The sequence below is a fragment of the Neolamprologus brichardi genome, chromosome 15 (assembly GCF_056152115.1).
Source record: "Neolamprologus brichardi isolate AB-2024 chromosome 15, ASM5615211v1, whole genome shotgun sequence".
NCBI classification, from domain to species: Eukaryota; Metazoa; Chordata; class Actinopteri; order Cichliformes; family Cichlidae; genus Neolamprologus; species Neolamprologus brichardi.
The window spans coordinates 9536608-9557215 of record NC_142118.1 but is presented as its reverse complement, the minus strand read 5'-3'; the positions used below and the strand labels follow the sequence as shown (position 1 = coordinate 9557215).

Below are 20608 nucleotides of genomic sequence, written 5' to 3'. Positions count from 1 at the left end.
TCAAACTAGGAAATTCATTCAGGTAACCTTTGGGTTTAATATTTGCATCTTATGATCACAGCTTTGACTGTCATGTAAAAAGGTTTTTTTGTTTTGTTTTAGAAGTGAACTGTCCACAACTTCAGTACAGGGATGAGTCAGGATTTCAGGGTAAAGTAAATGTTTTCTTTACATCATTTCTTTGAGTGTATCAACACTCAATTTTACTGGGATAATTTCTATATTTTTTTTAATAGATTTTTCATCTTATAATAAACAGTATATAAAACAATATATATATATATCAGTCTGGTATGGTGTCGACATAGTGCCGCAATCTGGCAGTCACACCTTCTTTTTGAGCAGTGGTTCCATGGTCTTTGAATCCAGTGATCTGAGTTCAAATCTCAGTGGGACCTGGTTTTTAGAGGTGAAACCACACTTCATGTCTTCTCTGGTTCACAGAAAGTGGACGCCACGAGTATGTGTTTCCATGGCTCAACAGCTGCTATATGTGTGGAGTATAATGTTTGTGTCTCCCAAAGTATCTAAGGTTGTAACTTCCACATAGCTGACATGTGGACGTCAGGATGGCCGAGCGGTCTAAGGCGCTGCGTTCAGGTCGCAGTCTCCTCTGGAGGCGTGGGTTCGAATCCCACTTCTGACATTCAAGCTTTGCTCTTCTTGATATTGTCACAACATACACTTGAAATTTGCTTTAACCACGAGCTTTCTCACAACTTGCTTATGACACTTGTGCACCGTTCATCCCTGAACTTTAGTGGATTTTATAATGATGTACACTGTAAAAACTTTCTACATAATTTTAATAAAATTCACTACAGGAAGCTAATTACTGTTGCACAACTAAATGTGTGCATCTTTGAATGTGCTCACATTGACACTGATGTGCTAAAAACCTGACACACAAAACAATAATATACAAACACACACGTACACATACGCTGTCCTTCGGCTTATTAAAAAGGCTATGTCATGTTTTTGCTTGGTCAAAAAACCCCCAACAAAAAACAACAACCTGTTATTACTGTGCTGACTTCCTCATTTTGGAATAATTAGGTTTTTTATTTTTACAGCATTTCATCTTGGCTGATGATGGGCACTAACCTGATGAGCTCACATGAAAGAAAGTAAAACTTTCTATTAACGTAGCTGCTTCTCGCCGGGTGCGATGGCGCGTGCCTGTAATCCAAGCTATTGGGAGGCTGAGGTTGGAGGATCGTTTGAGCTCAGGAGCTCTGAGCTGCAGCAGGCTATGTCGATCGGGTGTCCGCACTAAGTTCGGCATTGATATGGTGATCCTGGGGGAGCCTGGAACCACCAGGTCGTCTAAGGAGGGGTGCACCGGCCCAGGTCGGAGACGGAGCAGGTCAAAACCCCCGTGTCGCTCAGTAGTGGGATCGCGCCTGTAAATAGATGCTGTAGTGCACCCTGAGCAATAAAGCGAGACCCAATCTTTATACACATCCTTATACCTGTCTCTACCTCACACAGCAGCCTCATCAGCGCGTCTTGGTCTTTTTAATTCAAGTCCAAAACACTCACAAATCTGCTGCACTGCTTGTCCTGCACCACCTCCACCTGCAGGACAGCTGCAACTACATCCTCCACCCTAAACACGCCACCGCCCAGCAGGTGGAGACAAACTCAAAGTAGGACATTTTATTGGTGAGGAGAGAGGATGGAACCAAAAATGCATTCATCCCCGTGTTCTGTGTTGATGAAAATCACCCAACAGGAAAGCAGCTGGGCATTCATTTGAAACCAGTTCACAGGTTGGGCTGTGGTTCCCCCTCTAGCGTCTCTGCTTGAACTTTCAACTGTGAACCTCTTAGATCCAACCTTCCCAACTGCTCATCTTGCAAAAGACCAAATGGAAGAACCCAGAATGTCTTTTTATACCTAATTGTTATACCTGCTCACGCTTTTTCACGCTTCCCTCACAGGACGTCACATTTCACACTTTGGCCATCCAATCAAGTTGTTGACATCTAATCATTCCTGTTCACCCACACCTGATCTTTCTATTTCGATCTGACTTACAACATTTAGCACAAACTTTTAAATCAATATATTTTCTTTGTAATTATTTTTATTTGTTTTTCTTTATTTGTTTTTGTTTTTATCCAGCTCCACTTGACCAACATGGCCTGCAGCAGGCCCAGACTGGACTGATCCACGCTGAGAGAGGCAACAGGGGAGCCGTCCAGCTCTGAACCCTGGGAAACACACTTCCTGGCTCTGCTGATGTGATTACCGATCCAGTCTGTTCAGCATATAAAAGAAGAACAACACTGATTTTCTGACATGATCTCATCTTCAAACATAGTATTTCATTTTGGAGAAAATCCATCCCTTGCAGATATTACCTGACTTGCTCTGAGGCGGATCAGGATTAAGAACCTGAGAAACCAGGACTGATGTTTCCTCTCTGAACAGCCACGGTGGCATTGAGAGCTGAAATGACATTAGATAAGTGTTTATGTTCACCTCTAATGCCAGATATATAATAAACAATTTCAAAGAAAGTTCATATCTGCTGTGTTTTTTAAGCCGTTTCTTCTGCAAACCACTTTGCAACCAACCTTCTTTTTCAATTTGCCAATTACTTCTATGTGGACGCTGGGTTCGGAACTAGCTGGGAATCTTTGATTTGAACATTTTAAGGTTCAGGTATTTAATATGTAACTGTAGTTAGATTTGTTCTCATGAATCGAAGAAACAACAGAAAACAAAAAAGTACAGCAAAAAATACTGACAACAAAACTTAACACTAATTTTGGCCATCATATAATCCACAAATGTGACTTTTTAAATCTTGTCGTTTTCACACTTTGGGACCAGAAACCTTTGTCCGGGAGGAAGAAAACGATTCTCACTGTGTGAAGGATCATCAAGAAAAATGAAACCAGCTGACCGCTGTAACTGTCTGGTGTACAGAAATTTTCAGCTGTGGTTCTCCAATCAGCCTTTTAGACCACTTAACAATCTGAGAGAGTTTCTGCTTTTTTCAGATAACTATCCAAACCACAACACCAAGCAAAAGGACAAAACAGATTCATTAAAAGCACGGTGAAATAAAACCATCATGGTTTTATCAACGTGGAAACAAAAAAGCCTTCTTAAAGACAGGAGCCGCTGGTGCCCCTTTCTGCACACAGCTTCAGTGTTTGCTTTGAAATTCAGCTTTGAATCAAAAGGGAGATATTTATAACACTGAACACTTTCCACATTTTGACTGCACACTCCTAAGTTAGAGGCAGGGTAACGATGCTGTGAAGCATGGCCCGCTTTCCCTAAATAAATAAAGAGGGCCACAATTAGTAACCGACACATAGTGTTGTATTAAATGAAACTCAGTAAGAAATTGTCTGGAAATTGCCTCCCCCTGCAGGCCATAACAAAAACTGCACTATCATGGGACCACCTTCTTGCTCTTTTCTTAACCTCAGGCTATCCATGTTTGCACATGGAAGTGTAGGATATCCCAGAACACAGTTGTACCTACAAATATTAATGAGTTCAGATGGATTAATAATTTTCTTTGACCAAAGGTCTCCTGCCTATATGATAAACTGGTAATGGTCAATCTCCAAAAGTTAATTCTGTTCATCTGGACGTAGCGTTTTCAGTGGGAGAAACGTTTCGTCACTCATCCGTCTCAGCTGACTGCAGGTTTCCCCAAAAAATGGCAATGGTCAGGTTTTGCTTTCCCCTCCAGCACTCAGGAGAAGATACAGGAGTGTAACAGTATGATAATTTGGCTCAGTGATAAAACTCCCAGGACTTAATTACCTACAGCGCAAACACAGGACAGATTGAGGATAAATGAACGATGTGACATATTTTCAGTGCCTACCAAACAAACCTGAGCGCTGCATTGCAATGAGGTGTACAAGCCAGCAGGTGCAGGTGGAGTGGCTAATTTCGGAACAAACAGTGATGGAGCTTCTCCTTCGCACTTCACACAGACACATTTACTCTGCTGGAGAATATTCAGGCAGAGCAGGATGTGCTGCCACTTTTTAAAACATAATTTGCTCGACGAGAGTTCTGCTGAGCAAAAACGCAGCTCATTTAAACACACCTGAATTATCCTGATGTTTCAGCTCTCTACTGGGGTCCAATTAAAAGCCCTCTCATCGCCAACACCACTGTGTCCAACTTCCGCTCCAGCTCTGCCGTCTGCTACTGTAACCCTGCCTGAGAGGCACATAGTCACCAACTCATGATTTATCACTCCAATCCACTCAGTTCTATCGATTTAATTTAACCTGATTCAGTCCACCCAATGCTTTCACTCACTGTATGCGCAAACTGTCTAGTTATGATACCCAGTAACACTTCAACGAGTTACCAATACAACTCAGACACAATAAATTTGTTTTGAAAGGTGCTATATAAATAAAACTGTACTTTTATTTAATTTCTTTACTCACTTTTTATGTTATTGCAATAACACTTTTTACACTTTTTTTTAACACAAAAGAATTATCCTCATTCAAAAGTCATGTAAGAACCTCATTGGCTTATGGAATGTTGATGTTATTTAAAAAATTCATACAAAAACATTACCTCATTCAAAAATGTCATGTGACAACCTCATTGGCTTATGGAATTCTGATGTCACAGGCTTCTAAAGCTTTGATCCTTTGAAGCTTTGATCCTCATGAATCCTTAAATAGGGGTGAGGAGGTAAAACTTTTAGTCCGTTATTTGCAGCACTTATGTTAGCAGCATTCAAACGTTCACCAGTAAAGCATTTTCAAACATTTGGATCCTTTTCGTACTCACGGTATACAGACTCCAACATGTCTCAGAAAGAGCAAGAAAGACAAGAAGCTGACCCCAGCTCTATTCCATGGTATGAGTCCCTAGACCCTCATATCAGCTCTCTTCCTTGGGATGAACAGGTAGAATTAGAGGAAAAGCGATTGGAAGAAATGGAGAATGAAAATCTCATGAACAGAGAAAAGATTAAGATCCTGACAGAAGAAAATGAGAGAAAGAGCGCTGAATTACAAAAATTATCCTACCAGCTTCAGGAAAGGGAAGGTATTATTGAGGAGAAACAATGGGCTCTCCAAGATAAGAAGAATCACGAGCTCCGAGAAAAGCTTGATGAAGCTCTAGAAAAAATAAAAAATCTGCTCCAAAATGAGAAAAAAGAGAGCATTAAAGGGGATAAAATGCTCAAGAAGAATCAGGAGCTCCAAGACAAGCTTGATGGAGCTCTGGAAAAAAATAAAGATCTGCTCCAAAAGGAGAAAAAAGAGAGCATAAAACAGGAAAACATGGTCAAGAAGAATCAGGAGCTCCAAGAGAAGCTTGACGAAGCTCTGGAAAAACTGAAAGAAATCCAGCAAGAAGAGAAGCAACAGTCCACACAGCAGAGAGACATGCAGAGCAAACTCCAAGCCATGGAGGAAAAATGCAAAGCGCTGCAGGTGAAACATGACAAAACTCTGCACAAAAATCAACAGTTGCTTCAAGACAAGAAGCAAATGGAAATGAAACAGAAGGAAATGGACTCCAAGCTTGACGAGATGGAGGAAAAACACAGATTGCTCCAAATCAAGCTTGAAAAAACAGTGCACAGAAATAAAGAGTTCATTCAAGAGAGGGAGCAACAAGAAATGCTCGAGAAAGAAACAGACTCCCAGCTTGAAGTCTTGGAGGAAAAACTGAAAATGCTCCAAATAACTCTTGAGGAAACACTGCTCAAAAATAAAGAGATGCTTCACGAGAAAGACCAACAGAAAATACATCAGGAAGAAATGGATTGCAAGCTGAGGAACATCGAGAAACAAAATGAAGGCTTGCAAGTAATGCTTGATGAAGCTCTGCAGAGGAGAAAAGAGTTCCTTCACGAGAAAGACCAACAGAAAATACAAAAGGAAGAAATGGATTGCAAGCTGAGGCACATCAAGAAACAGAATGAAGGCTTGCAAGTGATGCTTGATGAAGCTCTGGAGAGAAATAAAGAGTTTCTTCACGAGATAGACCAACAGAAAATACAAAAGGAAGAAATGGATTGCAAGCTGAGGAACATTGAGAAACAAAATGAAGGCTTGCAAGTAATACTCGATGAAGCTCTGGAAAGAAATAAGGAGATCCTCCAAAACAAGAAACAAGAGCCCGTAGAGCAGAGAGACCTGCAGAGCAAACTCCAAGCCATGGAGAAAAAATACAAAGCACTGAAGGTGAAACATGACAAAACTCTGCACAAAAGTCAACAGTTGCTTCAAGACAAGAAGCAAATGGAAATAAAACAGAAAGAAATGGACTCCAAGCTTGACGAGATGGAGGAAAAACACAGATCGCTCCAAATCAGGCTTGATAAAAAAGCACACGGAAATAAAGAGTTCATTCAAGAGAGAGAGCAACAAGGAATGCTCGAGAAAGAAACGGACCACAAGTTTGAAGTCTTGGAGGAAAAATGCAAAATGCTCCAAAGAACTCTTGAGGAAACACTGCTCAAAAATAAGGAGTTGCTTCACGAGAAAGACCAACAGAAAATACAACAGAAAGAAATGGATTGCAAGCTGAGGAACATCGAGAAACAAAATGAAGGCTTGCAAGTAATACTCGATGAAGCTCTGGAGAAAAATAAAGAGATCCACCAAGACAAGAAACAAGAGCCCGTAGAGCAGAGAGACCTGCAGAGCAAACTCCAAGCCATGGAGGAAAAATACAAAGCGCTGCAGGTGAAGCATGATAAAACTCTGCACAAAAATCAACAGTTGCTTCAAGACAAGAAGCAAATGGAAATGAAACAGAAGGAAATGGACTCCAAGCTTGATGAGATGCAGGAAAAACACAGATCGCTCCAAATCAGGCTTGATAAAAAAGCGCACGGAAATAAAGAGCTGCTTCAAGAAAAAGACCAACAGAAAATACAACAGGAAGAAGAAAAACTTAATCTCCAGAGGAAAAATCAAGCACTCCAAGAATTGTATAACGAAACGAAGTACAAAACAACTGTACAGGAAGGAGAAAAGAAAAAACTGGAAAAACAATGCTCAGCGATGCAGAGTAGCATCAACGAGATGCTGAGAAAAAATACCGAACTTGAGGAACTTTCTAAGACCTTGAAGTACAAAAACACTGAAATCCAGGCGCAAAAGCAAGAACAACAGAAAACACATAAAGACCTGCAGTGTAGACTTCAAGAAATCCAGAAGAGAAACCAGCAGCTGGAAGACATGCACACAGATGTGCACGAGGCAAAGCGAATAGAGGAGGCAACAGTTAAAGAACTGAAAGACAAGCTTAAAGAAAAACAAGAACAATTAGAAGACATGGTGAAAAGATGCAACAAACTTGAGAAAGAAAACGCAGAAACAATCGATGAGCTGCAAACCCTCATCATTGAGAAAAAAGTGCTCGTGGAAGAGTATTTGAAAAAAAAGAAAAAACGCTTCCACTGGTTCTGGAGGAGGGACACTGCTGCTTCTCACCCGATGTAACCTCGTCTTCCTCCACCTCTATTCCATCTTCATTTCCCCCTTCCCCTTCCCCTCCCTCCTTTTACTTTTTTCACCCTCACCCCCCGACCAGTCTCGGCAGTTGACTGCCCCCTCCTGAGCCTGGTTCTGCCATAGGTTTCTCCTTTAGGTTCCTTTCACTTTAAAAGGAGTTTTTCCTATCCACTGTCGTCTGGTGCTTGCTCAGAGGGGATTGTTGGGGTTTTCTCTCATCTCTCTCTTTCTTTCTTTCTATCCCCCCCTTTCCCCCCCTTCTGCCTTTTCCTTTACCCAATAAACACAATTGCCCACATTTTACATGTGTTTGAAAAATGTCTTCATTCAACAATAATTCATCTTAGGTATAAAAACAAGAAATAGGTAATAGCTGCATGTGTGTTTGTGTGTGTGCATAATATACATACTTGTTTCCCAGAAAGAATTAATACTAGATGGATAGAGACAGGGTTTAAAGACTAGAAATGAAAACATGTGAGTCCTGTCTTTAAATAAAAATATATAATTCCCTATATTCCTATCTATTCCAAACAACGGTAATAAGTAACAAAGTTTCAAATTTGTCTTTCACTTTGACTCTTAATTTACTAACCATGAACAAGAGGTCAGAGGTCAAATGTGGCACGATACCTTAAATCTTTCTATGATACTTTCTGTATGTGGACCAGAGATGGGCAACACCGCATAGGCTGATTTCTTTTTTCAAGTAACGAGTAAAGTAAGGGATTACTATTGCAAAAAAGGTAATTAGATTACTGTTACTTTCCCGTAAGCAGGCTACATTACTGCGTTACTAATCCTCGTCATTTTCTTCGTGAGAGTGTCTCATGACAATGACGTACAAGTGTGCGACGTCCGTGGCAGCAACAGACGTGTGTAGATCAACAAAGGATGGAGTGCAGGAGAGAGTACGACCATGCAGGGTTTAAAGCTTACTTTGAGTTTGATTCTGTAAAAAGTGACAAAAACATTGAAAACATACAGTAGTGAAGTTCTTTGTTCCCTGTTTTAGTTTTGTTGTCGTCCCCGCCGGTGTTCCCCTGACTCTCTTGGTATTTGATGCATGAATGCTTCCTCGGCTCAGCTCCCGTCCCCACACCCTGTCGTCACTTTTTTGAATACTTCCATCACACCAACAGGCACTTTAGAATCACCAATTGACAAGCATGTCTTTGGACAGGCTCAAACCGGAGAGGTGATCAATGGACCACAGCGCTGCACACCCCTGGCAACTTTGGGGGTAAAGCCACTGGTTTGTGGTGGTTGCCAGGTGAAATCAGGGTCTGCTGCACCAAAAACATAATTGTGATTGCTTGGTTGCAATCAGATTACCATAGTTTTCTGCACTTTGCATGTTGGATGCCAACTACTCACAAAGCAGTGGGAAAAGTTTGGTTTGGTTTAGTTTGGCTTTCATCTTTACTTTTGCGTCCTTTCTAAAAACACTAACATATACGTCTGGTCTACCTGGACTGGCAGCATGCTCGAGGTGTCCCAGGCTCGTCTGTTTGGTGACGCGGTAGATGAGCTCGCCCGGCTCGCTGTCCTGGTCGCTGGCTGACAGCTGCAGCGTGGTCAGCTTCTGAAAAATTACATTTTCTTATGTTGCAAGTCTCAAATCTTGATTGCCTGGATCCATGTAGTGTTTTATCATATGTGCTTTAAGCAGTAAATCTCAGGTAAAATGAACTGTTCTATCTGCCAGGAAGGACACAAACACAGACCCAAGATAAACAAAGACTGGATACAGTCTTTACATTATCTGCATGTCGTTTGAAATCTACAAGACATGCTGACTCCATGTCTGTGTAGGTTCCTAGTCAATCATGTTTGTCTTAAGAGAGGCAGCTGGACTCATTTAAAACATTTCACTTCTCATCCAAGAGGTTTGTTCAGCTTGAAAAACAAAAAGGTGAAGAGTCCCAGCTATTTGAACCCTAATGGAGGTTGTTCTCTATGGAGGTGGTAGCTGACCTACCTACTATTAATCATGAGCTAAGGTTTGAAAAACCGCATGTGTCATTACCAACAGGGGTTCCAAGTAAAACCACTGGCATCATGGGAGAGTGTCTGCGTCTAAATTTCACTCTTTCATGGATGCCAGCATATGCTTGTCAAATAAAGCCTGATTTTAGTTTTGTTTTCCTTCTATAAATAGAGATATTTCTAAACTTCAGACTGGCGCAGAAAAACAATTCAAAGGGTATTAAGTGTCTGATGGTTCAAATTACCTTGAAGGACGATCATTGCAGTATACTGTAAAATGAAACACTGCATATACATATTATACTAGAGAGTACCTGTGTGTAGTATGAATAACATAACCACCGCACCAGAGGTGTAAGCACCTTTTGCAAGGCACTCAAGGAAACCAATGAAAAGCCTCAAAAATAAATGAACAGGTGGAGATGCAGACTGTATTTGCAGATTACAGCTCCACCACAAATCAAACTTCCATATTACAGCGAGACTGCTCAGCAAGGAAAAATAGTCAATCTCAGTAAGACTGAATGAAGACAGACTAAAAATTAATTGCATCTGCTCACACATTACTCAGCTGTAAGGTTTTCTAAGTACTCAGATGTAACACTGTGGAGGTAAACCCAAAGAAATGGCAAACAGAAGTTCATTCTAATAAGTTGGAAATGTGGGTCAAGTCCGTCAAAACATTTGAATTAAATCATTAATAAAACAGATGAAAATATTAAGAAGACTCCGTGTAATAAACATCTTCAGGTATGCTGGGTTGTCCTTCTTGCTACCTCACGTGAGCAGACAATGCAAACCAGCTTTCTCGAGCTCTCTCCTTGTCCATCTATTGACAATGGAGAACGTTTTTTTCAAATCCAAGCAATGACATGTAAATAATGCACAGTTTGTGTGTGTTTGTGTGTGTGTGTGTGTGTGTGTGTGTGTAAAGACTTGGTAAATTCTGTGAGTCTTCAGTATTAAAGGAAAAATGTAACTTTTGATGCCTAAAGTGAGGGTCTGGGTGCTTGACTTTATCCCTTTAGAGGGAACCATCATTTTAAAGTAGTGTACGGTTTTTTTTCAGGTCAATCACCTCTTCAAGGTGAATTTAACATTTACAACGAAGAGGGTGAAAATAATGTAAGATGACAGTGCCACTGCTGGCACTGACATCTCATGTGAGGCCCACTTTAGTGTTTAAGTAGTACAAGAAACAAACAAACAAGAAAACATCCACAAATATTTCTGAAAATGTAGTGTTTTTTTTATTTATTTCAAATATTGTATAGCAAGAAAAAACTGCAAATGTGAACACAATTTTTTCTCACTTAACTAACTGAAGCCTTTCAGTGACTACCAAAAAAACAAATTGGTGCTCTCTTTATGGCCAGACACGTGCCAGCACTTTTAATTTTGCTTCTACTTAACAAAATAAAAATGCAGACATAAGTGTACACATTAGTTTTTGACTGCTAGTGAAAATTGTTTTCTTTACAAATAACTCTCTCACTGAGCTAACACAGCCAGTCCTTCGACACGTTTGTGCTCTCTGCTCATATTGCCTTTGTATTAAATAAATTTTTTGCTTGTTTTAACATTGCACTGAACAATAAAAAAATCCTCCCTAACAAAGACAATTAACTTCAAGGGCCAAAGTGCATTATATTTCTTCACGTCAATATACGGGCTGCAAATAGGGGTGATGTGGGCCGGAAGTGGCCCCCAGACTGTGAGTTTGAGACCCCTGTATTAGACAGTGATCTTGAGCTTCACTAACAAGGAGCACTGAAGTTGTTATGCCAGCACATAGTTTTGCAGCACTTTACTAGGACACGTCCTGTTGGCTTTTCCTTCTCTGTATTTTACAGTTACACACCCATACTCAGGAGATCCAGTGAGATTAATTCTAGGTAATAATTATACTGTAGTTCACCCTGCAATAATATCACTTTCAGTTACCTGGTACACCAGGTACAATAAAATATGCTATTTTGTAACTAAATCACAGATTTGTACTCTTATGTGGCCTTCTCAAGTTTTACAGCTTCAAAAGCAATGTCTCACTATCATGACGATCCTTTAACCACTAAATGTCAATGAGGAGTGATGAGGAATTGTTTACGTGCTTTATGAAAGTACCTACAATACTATATTATACTACAAATAAACTGCACAATTTTTAAAATGTATTAAAAAAATCCAATTTAAATTTTCAAAATTAAAAGTATTCATTCAAGTGAAAAATCCCCCGCCAATGTTATTCTGCATTATCATGGGCTCAGCTGAAATACTTACTATGTTTTTGTAAATCCAGCTCATTAAATGTGGGCCTCACAGACAGCAACTAAAAACATATTATTTTATAGAATATGAAGAACAGGCAACAATTTTCCAATCTTCTATTGTTGAATTTTGGTGAGCCTGTGTCACCTCAGGTAGTCATTCAAATCTGTGGTTATAAGTTATAACCACAGATTTGAATGACTGTCTTGTAAAAAGGTTTATCAGGAGTTGTCCACTGAGGAATTATCTTTTTTAAAGACACAAATATAACAATATATGATTATTATCTAACAGTATCGAGATAATTCCAGTCAGCTCGCTCAAATATTGTATTTAAAACAAGAACTATCATAAGGTGAGGTTTTTGATCATTTCAATCAATTTTTCCCTCTTATGAGCTAGAGTCTTTCTTTTCTTTTGTTCTCTTATGTATTTATTTATTTCTGTTTTTTGCTTTTAATTTTCTTTCCTTTTTCCAATTTAAAGTGATTTGTAGTCATTTAGTAACTATAATCTGTCTTATTTTAACCCACATTTTTTTTTCTGGGTTCAGTCTGGTATGGTGCTGTCACAGTGCAACAATCTGGTAGTCATACCTTTTTTTTTAGTAGTGCTTCCATGGTGTAATGGTTAGCACTATGGACCTAGAATCCAGTGATCTGAATTCAAAAATTGGAGAGACTGGCTTTTTGGAGGTGAAACCATTCTGCATGTCTTCTGTGGCACACCAGAACTGTGCTACAATTGTGTTTTCAGTGAGAGGTGTATAAAATCAGGCAGCTAACCATGACCTCTGTCTTTACAAATACTTGTCAATCACTATGTTGTGCTAAAGAACTGTCGGAAATTCAGTTGTACACCACACAACGTTACACGATGTGGTGTCTGAGTGCTGAGTTGTGCTTGTGCGTAATAGTAACAAACACTCTCCTGACTCACTGACTCCACATCTCTAAACCTCCTCTGACTTTAACATCAGCATGAAAACTGGGAACTGCGAGCTCCCTCTTTGGATGTCATCACATTGACATTTTTCATTTTTTATCATGAATCCCATCTCATTGTTGAAACTCACTTTTGGCTGGGCCTTGACCTCTTCTGTGCTCTTCTGTGTTGTGCCATCGGCTTTGCCAGAGGTTGTAGATAGGTAGACAAATCTTCCCATATCATATTATTGTGAAGATGAGCGTACTCCCTAAAATTCTCTACTTATTTCAGAATATCCCTCTACAAGTACCTGTAGGTCTTTTTCTTAACTTAAAGAAAATTATTACCAATTTTATTTGGCAAAATCATCGCCATCGGCTTCGGTTAACTCTACTATATCTGCCATTTGACAGGGGTGGGCTTAAGGGTCCTAACTTTCAGTGGTACTATTGGGCTGCACAATTGCGCATGATGATATACTATTTCTCATCTGATCCACCTCCGGCATGGGTTTACATGGAACCGTTCTTACTTAATTCAGAATACTTTTTGGCAGGTTGCCTCGACCTGACAGTATAAATGCTTCAACAGGGGTTCCATGGTGTAATGGTTAGCACTCTGGGCTCTGAATCCAGCGATCTGAGTTCAAATCTCGGTGGGACCTGAGTTTTGGGAGGTGAAACCATACTACATGTCTTCTCTGGCACTTTGAATTTCTGTATGAATTGTGTTTTCAGTGAACGCCGTATAAAATCAAGCAGCTAACCATGACGTCTGCCTTTCCAAAAGACTTGTCAATCGCTAAAGAGTAGTACTAAAGAGCTGTCTGAAATTCAGTTGCACGCCACACAAAGTTACGGAATAAAAGTCACAAACACGCTGCTGACTCAACAACTGTACAGCACTAAACCTCCTCTGTCTTTAACATCAAAAAACAAACATGAGCATCGTGGTGTGGGTTTCCATGGCTGAACAGCAGCTATGTGTCTTGTGAAGTATAATATTTATGTCTTCCAAAGTAAAGTTTTAAGCCCCACTTGTTTTAAATCTGTAACATGTGTAACAGCAGCATGCCATGAAAATTTGATGATAACACGTGCATGCTTATGGTCGCCAAACAATTATGTATGTAAACAACACTTATCTGACTAAACTACGTTGAGCTAATGCAGATTTTATTCTTATTTTATTGGTGAGGAGAGAGGATGGAACCAAAAATGCATTTATCCCCGTGTTCTGTGTTGATGAAAATCACCCAACAGGAAAGCAGCTGGGCATTCATTTGAAACCAGTTCACAGGTTGGGCTGTGGTTCCCCCTCTAGCGTCTCTGCTTGAACTTTCAACTGTGAACCTCTTAGATCCAACCTTCCCAACTGCTCATCTCGCAAAAGACCAAATGGAAGAACCCAGAATGTCTTTTTTTTTTTTTTTTTTTTTACCTAATTTTTTATACCTTCCCTCACAGGACTCTGTTTATTCCTGTTCACCCACACCTGATCTTTCTATTTCGATGTGACTTACAACATTTAACACAAACTTTTAAATCAATATATTTTCTTTGTAAGTATTTTTCATTTGTTTTTGTTTATTACATGCACTTAACATACAAGTATGTCGAATGGAAATCAGCAACTGCGCGGGATTATTCAATTAGTGGAACTTACAAAATGTCAGGATGGCCGAGCGGTCTAAGGCGCTGCGTTCAGGTCGCAGTCTCCTCTGGAGGCGTGGGTTCGAATCCCACTTCTGACATTCAAGCTTTGCTCTTCTTGATATTGTCACAACATACACTTGAAATTTGCTTTAACCACGAGCTTTCTCACAACTTGCTTATGACACTTGTGCACTGTTCATCCCTGAACCTTAGTGGATTTTATAATTATCCCAAAATAAGGACCCGTCCCATCCCATGTCATGGCATGAAAATATGACAGGCTTTCATCAATTCAATCAGATACTTGCGGAAATTGTAAACACTGACTAAAAATCCTTCAGCAATTTGTATTTCTGACAGTGTACACACAAAACAATAATATACAAACACACACGTACACATACGCTGTCCTTCGGCTTATTCAAAAGGCTATGTCATGTTTTTGCTTGGTCAAAAAAAAACAAAAAAAAAAACAACAACAACCTGTTATTACTGGGCTGACTTCCTCATTTTGAAATGATTAGGTTTTTTATTTTTACAGCATTTCATCTTGGCTGATGATGGGCACTAACCTGATGAGCTCACATGAAAGAAAGTAAAATTTTATGTGAATGTAGAGGCTTCTCGCCGGGTGCGGTGAAGCGTGCCTCTCATCCAAGCTACCGGGAGGCTGAGGTTGGAGGATCGTTTGAGGTCAGGAGCTCCGAGCTGCAGCAGGCTGTGTCGATCGGGTGTCCACACTAAGTTCGGCATCGATACGGTGATCCTGGGGGAGCCCGAGACCACCAGGTCATCTAAGGAGGGGTGCCCAGGTCGAAAACGGAGCAAGCCAAAGCCCCCGTGTCGCTCAGTAGTCGGATCGCGCCTGTGAATAGATGCTGTAGTGCAGCCTGAGCAATACAGCGAGACCTAATCTTTATACAGAAATTTATACCTGTCTCTACCTCACACAGAAGCCTCATCAGCCCTTATTTATATTTTTAATTGAGTCAAAAACACTCACAAACCTGCTGCTCTGCTTGTCACCACCTCCACCTGCAATTACATCCTCCACCCTAAACACTTCTGACGCCCAGCAGGTGGAGACAAACTAAATCATTCAATCAACCAATCAATCAATCAATGAATCTCTCTTTCTAAAAACTTATTGCATTACAACTTGGCTAATGATGGGCAGGACGTTTATGTGATGATGTCACCTCAGACATAGTTAAAAGCCCTGTTAACGTAGCTGCTTTTAGCTGGGTGCGGTGGCGCGTGCCTGTAATCCAAGCTACTGGGAGGCTGAGGTTGGAGGATCGTTTGAGCTCAGGAGCTCTGAGCTGCAGCACGCTATGTCGATCGGGTGTCCACACTAAGTACGGCATCGATATGGTGATCCTGGGGGAGCCCGGGACCACCAGGTCGTCTAAGGAGGGGTGCACCGGCCCAGGTCGGAGACGGAGCAGGTCAAAGCCCCCGTGTCGTTCAGTAGTGGGATCGTGCCTGTGAATAGATGCTGTAGAGCAGCCTGAGCAATACAGCGAGACCCAATCTTTATACACATCCTTATACCTGTCTCTACCTCACACAGCAGCCTTATCACTCCTTCTTTGTCTTTTTAATTGATGTTAAACACGCTCACAAACCTGCTGCTCTGCTTGTCCTACACCACCTCCACCTGCAGGACAGCTGCAAATACATCCTCCATCCTAAACACTTCTGATGCCCAGCAGGTGGAGACAAACTCAAACTAGGAAATTCATTCAGGTAACCTTTGGGTTTAATATTTGCATCTTATGATCACAGCTTTGACTGTCATGTAAAAAGTTTTTTGTTGTTTTGTTTTAGAAGTGAACTGTCCACAACTTCAGTACAGGGATGAGTCAGGATTTCAGGGTAAAGTAAATGTTTTCTTTACATCATTTCTTTGAGGTAATCAACACTCAAAGAAATGATGGTGAAAGGACTGTGTTGCATTTTACTGGGATAATTTCTATATTTTTTTAATAGATTTTTCATCTTATAATCAACAGTATATAAAACAATATATATATCAGTCTGGTATGGTGTCGACATAGTGATCTGGCAGTCGCACCTTCTTTTTGAGCAGTGGCTCCATGGTCTTTGAATCCAGTGATCTGAGTTCAAATCTCAGTGGGACCTGGTTTTTAGAGGTGAAACCACACTTCATGTCTTCTCTGGTTCACAGAAATAGTGCTACAGTTGTGTTTTCAGTCAAAACTGTATAAAATCAAGCAGCTAACCTTGACCTCTGCCTTTAGAAATGATTGTGAATTCCTATGTGCTACTAAAGAGCTTATACTTGTGCGTATGAGTCACAAACACTGCTTACTCACTGACTGAGCATGATCATCATTTTCGATCTATAAATGGCATCAGCCTCTCCACAATTGACAGTATCCTTAAAAGAACCCATTGGCTGAATACTTTTTGGCAGATAGCCATGATCAGGCAGTTCACACATTCTCATAGGGGTTCCATGGTGTAATGGTTAGCACTCTGGACTCTGAATCCAGTGATCTGAGTTCAAATCTCGGTGGGACCTGAGTTTTTATCCGCTGATTGGGATGTGAAACATTAGCGCGTCTTCTCTGGGACACCAAAACTGTGCTATAATTGTGTTTTCAGTCAGAGGTGTATAAAATCAAGCAGCAAACCTTGACCTCTCCCTTTACAAACACTTGTCAATCACTATGTGGTACCAAACAGCTGTCTGAAATTCAGTTGTACACCACACAAAGTTACAGAGTGGGGTGTCTGAGTGCTGAGGTGCGCTTGTGCGTAAAAGTCACAAACACTCCCCTCACTCACTTGCTGCACTGCTGACTTCAAAGTCAGCACAGAAAGTGGGCGCCACGAGTATGTGTTTCCATGGTTCAACAGCTGCTATATGCGTTATGTGGAGTATAACGTTTGTGTCTTCCCAAGTATCTAAGGTTGTAACTTCCGCATTGCTGACATGTGGAAGTCAGGATGGCCGAGCGGTCTAAGGCGCTGCGTTCAGGTCGCAGTCTCCTCTGGAGGCGTGGGTTCGAATCCCACTTCTGACATTCAAGCTTTGCTCTTCTTGATGTTGTCACAACATACACTTGAAATTTGCTTTAACCACGAGCTTTCTCACAACTTGCTTATGACACTTGTGCACTGTTCATCCCTGAACCTTAGTGGATTTTATAATGATGTACACTGTAAAAACATTCTACATAATTTTAATAAAATTCACTACAGGAAGCTGATTACTGCTGCACAACTAAATGTGTGCCTCTTTGAATGTGCTCACATTGACACTGATGTGCTAAAAACCTGATTTTGTAAAGTCAAAACTTTCAGCAAGTTGAAACAATCTTTCTTATTTACTCCAATTATCCCAAAATAAGGACCGGTCCCATCCCATGTCATGGCATGAAAATATGAGAGGCTGTCATCAATTCAATCAGATACTTGCGAAAATTGTAAACACTGACTAAAAATCCTTCAACATTTTTATTGTATTTCTGACACTGTACACACAAAACAATAATATACAAACACACACATATACATACGCTGTCCTTCGGCTTATTAAAAAGGCTATGTCATGTTTTTGCTTGGTCAAAAAAAAAACCCAACAAAAAACAACAACCTGTTATTACTGTGCTGACTTCCTCATTTTGAAATGATTAGGTTGTTTTTTTTTTTTTTTTACAACATTTCATCTTGGCTGATGATGGGCACTAACCTGATGAGCTCACATGAAAGAAAGTAAAATTTTATGTGAACGTAGCTGCTTCTCGCCGGGTGCGCCACCGCACCTTATACCTGTCTCTACCTCAGACAGCAGCCTTATCAGTCCTTCTTTGTCTTTTTAATTGACGTTAAACACGCTCACAAACCTGCTGCTCTGCTTGTCCTACACCACCTCCACCTGCAGGACAGCTGCAATTACATATGTTCAGCTTTATAAGCCGTACTTTATAAGCCGTACTTTTAAGCATGTAGACTGACTCTGTTGAACGGGGCTTCTATGGAAAGGCTATCCTCACGTACGTCAGACTTTTAATATTTAATTTTTAATGTCAGGATCAGGAGTCAGGATGACCAAGCAGGCAAAAAGCAAAAGGCCTTTTTATGCTATGTCTCAATGGAGACTGAAGGAAAATCAGACTAAACGCTAACTCCAGCTGATGTCTTGGTTAAACACTCTGGATTCTAAATCCACTCATCAGACTTCAAAACTTGGAGATTTCTGATTTTGTGAGGTGAAATGTAATGTTTCTGTCTTCCCAAGTTGACCCTGTCCTTTTGTTAACCAAAACACATATTATCAATTCTGTGACAGCAACATGATCTCAATGTTTAATATGACATAGACAGTTGTCTGGAATTTTGACTGTCACCACAACCTTTTTCACAAAGAGTTAGAATGACCAAGTGGTCTGAGGTGCTGTGTTTTGGGCCACAGTTTCCTCTGGAGGCGTTGGTTTGAATCCTACTTTTGACAATGAATTTCTTTCATGAAAAAGTTCAAATCCAAATATTGCTTATTAACCTGTACTTTACTAAAACCACTGAATGAAGCTCAAACTGCATCAAATCAAAGTGATCTTTATTGGGCTGTAAGCATTGATGTTTAAATGGATTCACTTTAATGTTTCTGAGCTCTAATGAGCAGCTGTCACTTTAAAAATAAACAGCAGAACTGAGAATGCACTAAGTGATAATGAAATATTTCACGGGAACTTAAAAGTTTATTTGACTGCTTTGTCCAATAAATTACCAGATTAACATTCATTTCTCATCCTTTTTACAACTGTGTTGCATTTTACTGGGATAATTTCTATATTTTTAAATAGATTTTTAATCTTATAAACACAGTATATAAAACAATATATTGGCATTATGACTAACATGTCTGGGAAGGTTCTCATTCATCCAGGTCACAGTAGTCTAAAAAGCTTGGAAAGAAAAGCATCTGGACTTCTTTAAGTTGCTTGAAGATGTTTCATCTCTGTTAAATATCCCAATTATTTGATCTTTGGGCTGAAGGAAGAACAATACTAGGTGTATAAATGTTCAATCAACAATCTCTTTATTCCATACAATTCTCATTATTCCATACAACACTTCGACCATAAACGTCTAGACGGGAGATGTGGACAGGAGGGTGTCCGCCATATCTGGAAGTAGCTGACCATTTCTCACATTCCTATAGCTTCAGCCCCCCTCCAAACTAAGCATTCACATTCTTTCTCTCTTACGGCGCCTAAGCGACGGCCTTGGCTTCCTGTTTTATCTCCTCCTGATGAGATGGGACAGAAAACCTCCACCGTATGTTCTGTTCTTTCTAATCAGACAAATAAGGCCATGATTCTCTGAAAACAGTATTTCTTATAAATCAGCAGTATAATGCATCATAAACAATGTAATTCATTCACAATAAATCAGGAGTCAGTAATTCAAATCAGTCTAATCAATCTAATAATTATCACCTTCTTCTAAGTCAGGAGAATAATGCAACCTAAAACTACATAATGATTTCACAATCTTTAATTAGAGGTATAACGTGGCATAAGATAGTATAATAATCTCACACCTCTCATCCGAGAAGCTTCTTCAGTTCTGAGGTCAAATGGTGGAGAGTCCCAGATTTAAGTCCTAGGGGAGTGTCCCTAGGTCATGAACCCCCTGTTGATCCTCTACCTAATCACACGAGCCAAGGTGTGAAAATGGGTGTAGGTCACAATCAGCCAAGGTTTTGGGTGAAACCAAGCCCCACCCTATCATGTGATTTCCTGATAACTAACAATGGGGCCATCAGGTTAGTTTAATGGTCATTAATATGCAAATTGTCATGACCACTGATCAGTTTAATCAGTGGTCACGAGGACCATTTACAGTATTATTAACAGTGAGTTTGGGAATGACTGCAATTGTGTTTTTGTTTAAGCAATACTGATAAAATCAGGGCTGACCTTCTTTATCTTGATTGTCAGATATTTTACCATGAAATTCAAATGTAATCACTTAGTAAAACTAATACGTCCCCCTTGTTTTCCATGTTTTTAAAAGTATCATACAATTTCTTTCCTCAAAATCTTTTGGGAGAACAATTTCAGGCAGTTTTTCATGAGTGGCCAGCTTTTAGGCAGTGCTGTGGGTTCCATGGTGTAATGGTCAGCACCCTGGACTTTGAATCCAGCAATCTGAGTTCAAATCTCAGTGAAACCTAAAGTTATGACATCATAAGAAGCTGAACTTTAAGGTAACCAAGTCTATAACAACGCGTCAATATTAATGTTTAAAAAT

General features: G+C 40.1%; 1 protein-coding gene, 1 long non-coding RNA gene and 9 other non-coding genes across 11 annotated transcripts; 10 read left to right on the top strand and 1 right to left on the bottom strand.

Annotated features, from left to right (window-relative positions):
* Positions 1–563: 563 nt before the first annotated feature.
* Positions 564–646, top strand: trnal-cag (transfer RNA leucine (anticodon CAG)). Its single transcript has one exon. It is a non-coding gene; the product is annotated as a tRNA-Leu (tRNA).
* Positions 647–1161: 515 nt separating this feature from the next.
* On the top strand, positions 1162–1460 carry LOC148098406 (signal recognition particle RNA). Its single transcript, XR_015720770.1, has one exon.
* A 656-nt stretch (positions 1461–2116) lies between these two features.
* LOC148098404 (uncharacterized) lies at positions 2117–9159 on the bottom strand. Its single transcript, XR_015720705.1, has 3 exons — positions 8952–9159; positions 2370–2457; positions 2117–2266 (listed from the first exon to the last, which is right to left on the bottom strand). It is a non-coding gene; the product is annotated as an uncharacterized LOC148098404 (long non-coding RNA).
* On the top strand, positions 4634–7772 carry LOC148098405 (uncharacterized). The gene has a single exon (XM_087852061.1). The coding sequence runs from the start codon at positions 4728–4730 to the stop codon at positions 7467–7469; it is 2742 nt and encodes a 913-aa protein (XP_087708187.1). The 5' UTR covers positions 4634–4727; the 3' UTR covers positions 7470–7772.
* A 4098-nt stretch (positions 9160–13257) lies between the features above and the next one.
* trnaq-cug (transfer RNA glutamine (anticodon CUG)) lies at positions 13258–13329 on the top strand. Its single transcript has one exon. It is a non-coding gene; the product is annotated as a tRNA-Gln (tRNA).
* Positions 13330–14335: 1006 nt separating this feature from the next.
* Positions 14336–14418, top strand: trnal-cag (transfer RNA leucine (anticodon CAG)). Its single transcript has one exon. It is a non-coding gene; the product is annotated as a tRNA-Leu (tRNA).
* Positions 14419–14946: 528 nt separating this feature from the next.
* Positions 14947–15239, top strand: LOC148098401 (signal recognition particle RNA). Its single transcript, XR_015720773.1, has one exon.
* A 321-nt stretch (positions 15240–15560) lies between these two features.
* Positions 15561–15859, top strand: LOC148098400 (signal recognition particle RNA). The gene has a single exon (XR_015720761.1).
* Positions 15860–16796: 937 nt separating this feature from the next.
* Positions 16797–16868, top strand: trnaq-cug (transfer RNA glutamine (anticodon CUG)). Its single transcript has one exon. It is a non-coding gene; the product is annotated as a tRNA-Gln (tRNA).
* Positions 16869–17290: 422 nt separating this feature from the next.
* Positions 17291–17373, top strand: trnal-cag (transfer RNA leucine (anticodon CAG)). The gene has a single exon. It is a non-coding gene; the product is annotated as a tRNA-Leu (tRNA).
* A 3085-nt stretch (positions 17374–20458) lies between these two features.
* trnaq-uug (transfer RNA glutamine (anticodon UUG)) lies at positions 20459–20530 on the top strand. Its single transcript has one exon. It is a non-coding gene; the product is annotated as a tRNA-Gln (tRNA).
* Positions 20531–20608: the final 78 nt, after the last annotated feature.